We start from the raw sequence: 9,491 nt of genomic DNA, 5'->3' as shown, positions 1-9,491 counted from the left end.
GTTTTATGCCACCAGAAATGAATCATCTAGAAGCTCTTTGTGGGTTTTAGACTGGAATTAAGATTTGTTCCCATTTCTTTAGCTGCATGTGTGAAAAACAGCAAAGATAACACAGTGTGACAGACAGAAAACAGGATTTCTGCAGCAACAAGGTGATTCCCAAAGAGCTGTCAGCTGAAAACTTGGCATATCTCAGCATGGTGTGCAGTGTGTCCTTAAAACATTTGAGGAAACTGGACAAGTGGAGGACAGAAGAAGAAGTGTCAGGCCTAAAGAACTATCTCCAGCAGATGAACAGGATCTGAAAGTGATGTCCTTAAGAAAGAGAAGGGAAACAGGGAGAAAAGGCTGAGCTGGGCCAAGGGACACAAGAAGTGGGCTGAAACACACGTACATGTGGTCTGTGTCATCAGTATAAAGCTAATTAAAGCAGTGATGCAGGGCGAGAGAACGCAGATGAGATTATGTTCAGGCAGATTATAGACGCAGCAGGAAGCTTCCTGAAAGGCCCGGCTCCTCTTCGTCTTCATTTTATGCAGATATCTCACCGTGGGCCTCAGGAAACAGCCTTTAATCCTCCGGCCTGCAGGAATCTATCACACATCAGTGAGTCTCACCCTCACTAACAACAACACTAACCCAACAGCAGCTCTCACCCTCACTAACAACACTAACCCAACAGCACCTCTCACCCTCACTAACAACAACACTAACCCAACAGCACCTCTCACCCTCACTAACAACAACACTAACCCAACAGCACCTCTCACCCTCACTAACAACACTAACCCAACAGCACCTCTCACCCTCACTAACAACACTAACCCAACAGCACCTCTCACCCTCACTAACAACACTAACCCAACAGCACCTCTCACCCTCACTAACAACACTAACCCAACAGCACCTCTCACCCTCACTAACAACACTAACCCAACAGCACCTCTCACCCTCACTAACAACACTAACCCAACAGCACCTCTCACCCTCACTAACAACACTAACCCAACAGCACCTCTCACCCTCACTAACAACACTAACCCAACAGCACCTCTCACCCTCACTAACAACACTGACCCAACAGCACCTCTCACCCTCACTAACAACACTAACCCAACAGCACCTCTCACCCTCACTAACAACACTAACCCAACAGCACCTCTCACCCTCACTAACAACACTGACCCAACAGCACCTCTCACCCTCACTAACAACACTGACCCAACAGCACCTCTCACCCTCACTAACAACACTAACCCAACAGCACCTCTCACCCTCACTAACAACACTAACCCAACAGCACCTCTCACCCTCACTAACAACACTAACCCAACAGCACCTCTCACCCTCACTAACAACACTAACCCAACAGCACCTCTCACCCTCACTAACAACACTAACCCAACAGCACCTCTCACCCTCACTAACAACACTAACCCAACAGCAGCTGCTCACATGGGCTCACAGCTTATGTTTAACAAGATATTCCAGATGTGTTGGATTAAAACCAGTCCCTATATCTGGCTGAAATGCTGCTCGTTAGGCAGCTGTGTCTGATATTAAGTGTAATGAGATACTCAATGAGACTAATTTACTTGGTAAGGTTTAGATTTTTTCCAGCGTACAGAGAAGGAACCCACCGGCCGGGCTCCCTCAGAGGTGACAGGGCAGAGATGGAGGGGCGTTCAGGAAACAACACAGCAACGACACGTGAAACACTCAAAAAGAAGGGATGCAACACGCTGAATGGAGGGACTATTTGTCTATGAAAATAATAGAAAAAACTTTTGACTTAAAGGTGGCCAAACTAAAATTAAACAGAACTTAAATAGTCACTTGACGAAGGATTCCATCCTTTCCAGATTTTCCAACTAACAACAGAACTGATCATATTCTCTCAGTACCGCCAGATGGAAGGTCAGGTTTCCAGCCGTGCACGTAATATCGCTCCCCACTCTCTGCAGGATGTCAGGAGACTGTGGGAGAATGAGCTCGGAGCAGCAATGACAGATGATCAATGGGAGGCAGTACTGAGGTTAATACACACATCCTCACACACATCCTCCCCACGCGCTCGGCATCGCCTAATACAACTCAAAATTGTATTGAGAGCACATTTTACCGAAGCAAGACTGGCAAAAATCTTCCCGAATGTGGACCCCTCTTGCCCCCGCTGTAAAGGCCAACCAGCAGATTATGTACACGCGTTCTGGTCCAAGTTAAACACGTTCTGGACCGACATATGTCATTCCTACAGCAAAATGTTTCAAACAGTTCTCATCCCAGACCCCATGTGTGCTTGGGATGCACGGCTGAAATCTGTGGCCTTAAAGGCAGAGCAGGGCAGTCACAGCATTTACTGCCCCGACCACAAGGCGGCTCATTCCTCTCTCCTGGAAGAAAGCCCCTCCCACCTTTCCAAATGGATAAAGGACATAATGCACTTTCTTACACCTGAGACAATCAGATACACCCTTAAAGGCTCCTTGCAAACATTTGAGAGGATTTGGACCCCCTTTCTAGAATATTACAAAAGCTTCCAAACTCCATTAAATGAGGATTAAGACACCAATACAAACTTCAAACTATTATTATTATTATTTACTTTATTTACTTATTCATTTATTTATCTTTTAATTAATCTTACTTTATTCTATTTTACTCTTATTATCATTATTATTACTACTATTGTTATTACACATTTATTTATTGTATTTACCCTTTTTAAATATATACTGTATATGTATATTTCTTAAGATATCTGAATGTACTTATCTATTTCTTCTTTTATTTCATTATTGTTAGTGCTGTCTGTTCGATAGATAATCAATAAAAGGTTGAAAGGTTGATTACGGAGCAACCTTTAAAGATGAATGATCCTAAGAGCAGCAGCTGAGCGGAGTTCCGTCCCTCTGGGAGTTCCGTCCCTCTGGGAGTTCCGTCCCTCTGGGAGTTCCCGGCCTCAGCAGCCCTGAAAGATTCACGATGAAGTCCAAAGAAACGGCGTTCATTAAAACGCTAAGATGGAGGGAAGGTAGAGGAGAAGAAGGAAAGATTTATTCATTCATCATCATCTAAAACGGTCTAAACTCAGCTCACGCTCCAGATTCGTGGCTGAACGGGACGTCACTGTGGACGCTTGGCCCGTTGTCTCCATGGTAACGGGTCCAGGTTAACAGCGACTCCTTTCTGGCTTCCAACGAGCAGAAGAACCGCGCTGACGCCGGCTTTTCTTTCCTGCAGAGGAAAATAAAGCTCCTCAGACGTCTCAGGTGCTTCACCTGTTCTCTGCCGGAGAACTTAGGAGTAGAATATGAAAAGGAATCATTTTTTTAATGTAAATGTAAATAACTTTATTTCTACAGCCCTTTACAGACGATCATCACGGTGTAACCAGAGTGCTTTACAGCAGGTGATAAATAAAGAGAAGAAGTAAAAACAAATAAAAACAATAAAAGAACAGTGAAAGCAATGAAATACAACAAAATAAATAAGATAAAATAAGATAAAAGTGTCATCATACTGCTGGGTATTAAAGCCATCCTAAATAAGCAGGTTTTTAGCCCAGATGTGAAGAGGCCCGGGTCAGAAATTAGACGCAGCTGGACGGGGGGCTTATTCCAGAGCCGGGGGGCAGCTTTGGGAAAAGGCTCGCTCACCCCAGGGTTTGTATTCTGACCTGGGCACTTCCAGCAGAAACTGATCTGCTGACCTCAGAGCTCTACCAGGACTGTTAAAAGCTCAGATAAATAGGACGGGGCGAGGCCGTTAAGAGCTTTAAAAACAAACATTAAAAGTTTAAAATCAGTTCTGTAAAGGACAGGAAGCCAATGGAGGGAGTTAAGAACAGGAGTGATGTGCACACGTCTGTTGGTGTTGGTTAAAGACGGGCAGCAGCGTTCTGCACCAGCTGAAGGCGGCTGAGAGAAGACTGGGAGACGCCCACATAAAGGGCATTAAAACAGTCTGACCTTCAACTTATTAGGGCATGCACTGGAAAAAATGCCCCTCCAAAAATAAGTAAAAAAACAACAAATAAAAGACGTTTTTGTTTGAAATAAGCAAATAAATCTGCCAATGGAACTAGTGAAAATCGGCTTGTCAAGATTTCTTGAAATAAAATGTGATATTTAGGACTTTTGAGATAAAAGTGATCTTAAAATTAGCTTAAAAACCTCTTCAAATGTAAAAAAAAAAGCTTGTTTCATATGATATGTGACTCAAAACAATTTGTTTTCAAGACTTTTTCACTTAACAAGATATTCCAGATGTATTGTATTAAAACAAGTCCCTACATCTGGCTGAAATGGTGCTTGTTAGGCAGTTGTGTCTGATATTAAGTGTAATGAGATACTCAATGAGACAAATCTACTTGGTAAGACTTAGATTTTTTCAGTGTGGATGGCTTTCTCAAGGTCATGACGACTTAAAGACATTTTAACTTTGGCCAGGAGACGCAGCTGGAAAAAACTAGTCCCGATGACATTGTTCATTTGTTTGTCTGACCTCAGATCAAAGGTCAAAGGTCACAGCTAACTTTAAAGTTAAGTTGATCAGTTTAAACAGGAAACAGGGTTTATCACGTCAGAGTCATCGGTTAAGGCTTCTGTGCATCTCCCACATCAGAGCGTCACTAACGCCGACTCGGTGAGATCTGGGTCACCGTCACCTCCGAATCTGCGAGCGTCTGCGGCCGCCTGCCGGGCGGGCGCCGGCCGCCTGCCGGGCGGGCGTCGGCGATGCAGCGAGCCTCCGACCGTCAGCTGAATCCCACCAAAGATTCACAACCAGAAACAGACTGATGCCTGCAGATTCTGTCCAAAATGTCTCATCCTTTGACTAAAAAGTGTAACTGGTTGAGTTTGTTGGACAAATGTCCACCATCCTGGACAGGTGCCGCCCCCCGGTGGACGCCCCGGGTTCCTGCACCTTTTCACCCTGAATGGGAGGTCTGAGGTCCCGCTTTTATTTGGGCTTTATTCGCCGTTTTTGGGGTTTCTGAAGGATATTAAAACGCTTGTGTGGGCTGCAGTGGTTCAGAGAGGAAGAACAAAGTGTTGGGATTTAAATAGAAGAAACATTTATTTAACAAGTCATTCTTAAAGAAAAACCACAGAATTTAAATACACTAAGTTTCATTAAATACCAAACACACAAACATGAACGTACATTTAAAAAAAGTGCAACTGTGTGTGACTAAATGACGCAGGAAGGAGGTTTCCCTGGAGAGTGCAGCTGGTTCTGATCCTTCCATCCCGACTGACTTCTGACCCACAGAACTAAAGGAAGTTTTCCCACGAAATGCAGTTAGAAATCAGAGAGGAAAACTATTCCATCACATCTACGTTCGTACGATGAGGATTTTTACTCTGAAATTTAGCACAACATGCTAACTGTGTTAGCCACGTTTCTGAGCCGACTTCCTCCGGAACCCGCTGGGTTTTACAGCAGCTCGGACACTTTCAGACGTGTTTTCTGGGACGTTCGGCGGGTCAAACGGCTCGTGGCGGTCGGGCTGATCAGGAGACGAAACCACTCGAGTTTCCCTGAAACGTGGAAGCTGGTGGGGGACTTCAGGCCGAAAGCTTTCACAGGAAAGCCTCAGCAGGCTTTAAAAGTCGCGGTGGTGTGAGTCTGAGTTCTGAACCAAACGAACACCAACCTCTGGGCTCGCTTTAAACGCCGCCGCCGCCGTCGTCACGTCTTCTTCAGGAGTCGGATCTCCATCTTCAGGTAAGTTTTGAGATTCTCGTCCAGGACGTTCTCCTCGATGGCGGCCAGCGCGCGCGGGCCTCCGTCGCTGTAGTACGCCAGCAGCTGCTCGGCGTGCTCGATCCACACGCAGTTATGGCAGCCGCTCATGCAGCAGTGGGTGGGGGCCGGCGGGGGGCCCTGATCGGGGGACCAGGCAGAGGAGGCGGGGCTCTGTTCTGGGGCGGAGTCGGGCGGTTCAGATCCAGCGGAGCCGGAACTCCTCCACAGCTGCAGAGGGCGGAGCCGACGGAGCCTCAGCAGCAGCAGGGAGCGGACGCAAAGCTGGAAAACACAAAGTTTGGTTCAGGTTACACCTTTAAAGTCTGTTAGTTTGGTCTCATAATCAAATCAAATTTATTTATATAGCACATTTCATGTACAAACAGTTCAAAGTGCTTCACATCAAATAAAAGCATTGCAGCAGGGAGTGGAAGAAGCATTAAAAATACATAAAAGAATATAAAGAGAAAGAAATAAAATGATTTAAATGATTAAAAGAAGATAAAGAGAAGGACTCGAGTCGCTGTTTTGATGACTTGTGACTTGACTTGACATAAAATAAAAGACTTGAGACTCGACTCGGACTTGGAAGTTAAAGACTCGGCACTTGACTTGAGACACGATGACTTGAATGACTTGAGTGTTAAGCATCTAGCATAACTTCCAACTTTGTTCGTCAGTTGAAGATCCATTCTGACCAGTAAGTGCTGTCAAATTAGCTAATATTATCCTGTTAGCCTAGCCGGTAGTTAGCTAACGTTAGCTTGATATGATACGGGGTGGACAGGTTGGACACATTGGCCAATGATGTTTACTGACAGTTACTTATATCTTTGTGTTTTCACTTTATTCAGATCAGATTCTGCAGGTAAAAATGCAATAATAAGGCATCCGTCTGCTGAACACTGAGCGTTAAACCGGACTGACTCCACTTCTATCTGTTAATACTGTTAATACTGCATATATCAGATACCTTATACATCTTCTTTTAGTCTCATTTGATATTTTTTTATTCATATTTAATTTGAATGATCTTTTTATTGGTAGCAGGAGAAGGAAGAATTGCACTGCACATTGTACCGTGTATGATTGTGTATGTGACAAATAAAACTATCTTGAGTCCTGAATAAAGAGTGGAGTAAACCTTCTTCACGGAGCTGCAGAACCGCCTGATTCTGTCGTGGTGAGAAGAAGCCGAGAGGAGAGGCGGGATGACCTTAGCATCTACAGATCCCAGGATTCTGAATGAGGGGAAATCCCATTTTTAAGTTCCCTGGACAGAGACGAGTTCATCTGAGCCAGGAGAAGGCCCTGCCTTCAGCTTCTCTTTCATAAAATAACTCCTCATCAGTTATAAATCACATCAAAGTCACTCTTTTTAAAACTCAAAACAGGCGTGAGCTTTACCAACAGAGCTGAACACATAACAGGAACACCTGAACTCAACAGAAATGTGATGTTCTATCAATAAAGTGTCAAATGAAGCTTTTTTTTTCTGCAGGCATCATGTGAGGGGAAACCGTTCAGGCCGATTTAACCTTTAAAACTTACAAACAGGATTTTTTAAAAAGGTTTTTATGTTCATCATCTTTTGTGATTCAAGTCCAGAGGACACTGAGACGCTCTGAGATCAAACACTTTCTCACCATCAGATTATTTTACTTAAATAACTAATGAAATAAATGAATGTGTTGTGGGGGGGATGATAGATAAGATAAAACAATAAATTAATCCATTCAATCGTGTTTAACTCTAAAAGTGGAATAAAAACGCAAACGTAGAGCTTGGAAACTTCCCTTTTAGAGGCGATTAAAGACCACTTTCACTCGTTTAATGCAGCTCTTTGCTTTGGTTTGCTGCCTTTGCTTATTAAGTCTTTTTCTAACCTCCATCACCGCACTAAATCCCTTCCACCAGCTCTGTTGCTGAACATGTTTCCCGTCAGTCAGCAGCATCGGCACTCTTTTACTTCCAGATAAAGTCTAGAAAGATTTAAACGGGTCATTCTTCAAATCCACATCAAATTACAAGGTGATTGTACACTTTTTCCCTTCTAATTCATATGAAAAATCAACATTTACAGTAAGTTTCAACTGTTTCTGAGGTAGGCTTTAAATAGAATAAAACAGTTTGGTATCATATCTGTTATTTATTATTTTAGTAAATACAGAAGCTGTATGAAACATCCTCAGAGTTGCTGATGTTTTGATCCAGATGTTTTTTGTTCGGTTATGTGCAGATCACCACATGTTAGCAGATGTCAAACAGTTGCCATAACACACAATCTGGCCTCATCTTCCTATTTTTGGTTCTAGTTTAAGTTACTGTAAATTTTGGGTTTTATATCTGAGTCTACGATGGTTAAAAAACAGTGTGTGTAGAAATCAGTGTGTAAAAATCATACACCTAATATCAAAGATACATTACATAATTTACACAATAAACATTCAGTCATGAGGAGTAAAGCCGGAAGGTTAAGCTAGGCTAATTAGCCTGACCGTTAGCTTAGCCACCGACCTTTTGTAGAGAAACCGACGACCTGGCGGCTTCAACACCCAGACACAGCATGACAGGAGAGGACAGGACGCACGGTTATATAATCTCAAAGATCAAATCTCTTTTTAAATCAGGATTTCTAAAAGTAGATCTCTTTTCGGATTATAAAATCCACCGTCTGAAGCGTTTTAAAAGCTAGCTGCGTCACTTCTTCTTCTACCAATCTACCCTTTACGTAGAGTTGTAAACATCGTTTTTGATTGGTCATCAGGAAAGAATGTGACCAATCAGATTCAGATATGCTAAACTTTGAGCCAATAGAAATGTTATTATCGTTTGGGGCGGGCTTTAAAAAAAAAAAAAGCTGCACTTCCAGATTTAAACCACCAGGTGTCAGCATTTCACATGTTTTTTTTAAAAAGAACCAGAAATGAAACAAATAGAAAGTTGTCGTCTCTCAAATATATTGGTGGTATTAAAGGATCCAAATATTAAATTACTAATATATCAACGTTTTTAAAAACGATTTTATAACACAAAATAATGTATACAATTATGATTCATATCAATAATCCTTGATAATAAAAATCAGAAGGAAACTGCTCAAATGGAGGTTGTTAAAAGTGCCATGAGCAGCTATATCTTGTGCATATGACACCTGGAAGTATTTTATCTGCACTCTTCACTTTTAAATTAATTAATTAATGATTATCTTTAATGGGTTTTTTATTTTTTTAACTTTTTATTATTATTCTTATTTTTTTTTATTATTATTCTTATTTTTCTTTTTTTTTTTTAATGATTTTATTGCCTTCTTGTGATTTTATGTAGCTGTGAAGCACTTTGAATTGCCCTGTGTACGTATTGTGCTCTATAAATAAAATTGCCTTGCCTACAACACTTATAATGCTATAACAATCTATTTATGTAAAAGATCACCAGCAGGAGATCCTTGTGCCATATTACATACAGAAAACATTTTAAATGTGCTTTTTGTTGTTGTCAGGAGTAAGAAAGAAATCCTTGTAACCTGGGTTCATGTTTATTTTCTGCTCCTCTCATGCAGATCTTAACAGGTGCAGGTGATTACAGGGAGCTGGATGAACAGATTGCATGTGCCATGTCATCAGCTGCAAACAGCTTCTATTCAGCCGCACAGATCAACACTTTGATGAGGGCCTATCTGCTCCGTGCTTGCTTTGCCCTTTAGATGCATTGTGCGCTAAATCCTCACAATCGTC

At 42.3% G+C, this 9,491-nt stretch overlaps 1 protein-coding gene across 1 annotated transcript; it reads right to left on the bottom strand.

Annotated features, from left to right (window-relative positions):
• Positions 1 to 5,061: 5,061 nt before the first annotated feature.
• oxld1 (oxidoreductase-like domain containing 1) lies at positions 5,062 to 8,466 on the bottom strand. The gene is made up of 2 exons (XM_075457131.1): positions 8,272 to 8,466; positions 5,062 to 6,036 (listed from the first exon to the last, which is right to left on the bottom strand). The coding sequence occupies exons 1-2, from the start codon at positions 8,320 to 8,322 to the stop codon at positions 5,698 to 5,700; spliced, it is 390 nt and encodes a 129-aa protein (XP_075313246.1). The 5' UTR covers positions 8,323 to 8,466; the 3' UTR covers positions 5,062 to 5,697.
• Positions 8,467 to 9,491: the final 1,025 nt, after the last annotated feature.

The sequence above is a fragment of the Odontesthes bonariensis genome, chromosome 23, assembly GCF_027942865.1.
Source record: "Odontesthes bonariensis isolate fOdoBon6 chromosome 23, fOdoBon6.hap1, whole genome shotgun sequence".
NCBI classification, from domain to species: Eukaryota; Metazoa; Chordata; class Actinopteri; order Atheriniformes; family Atherinopsidae; genus Odontesthes; species Odontesthes bonariensis.
Note: the sequence above shows the minus strand (reverse complement) of the source record. Positions and strands in the feature narration are given on the sequence as shown.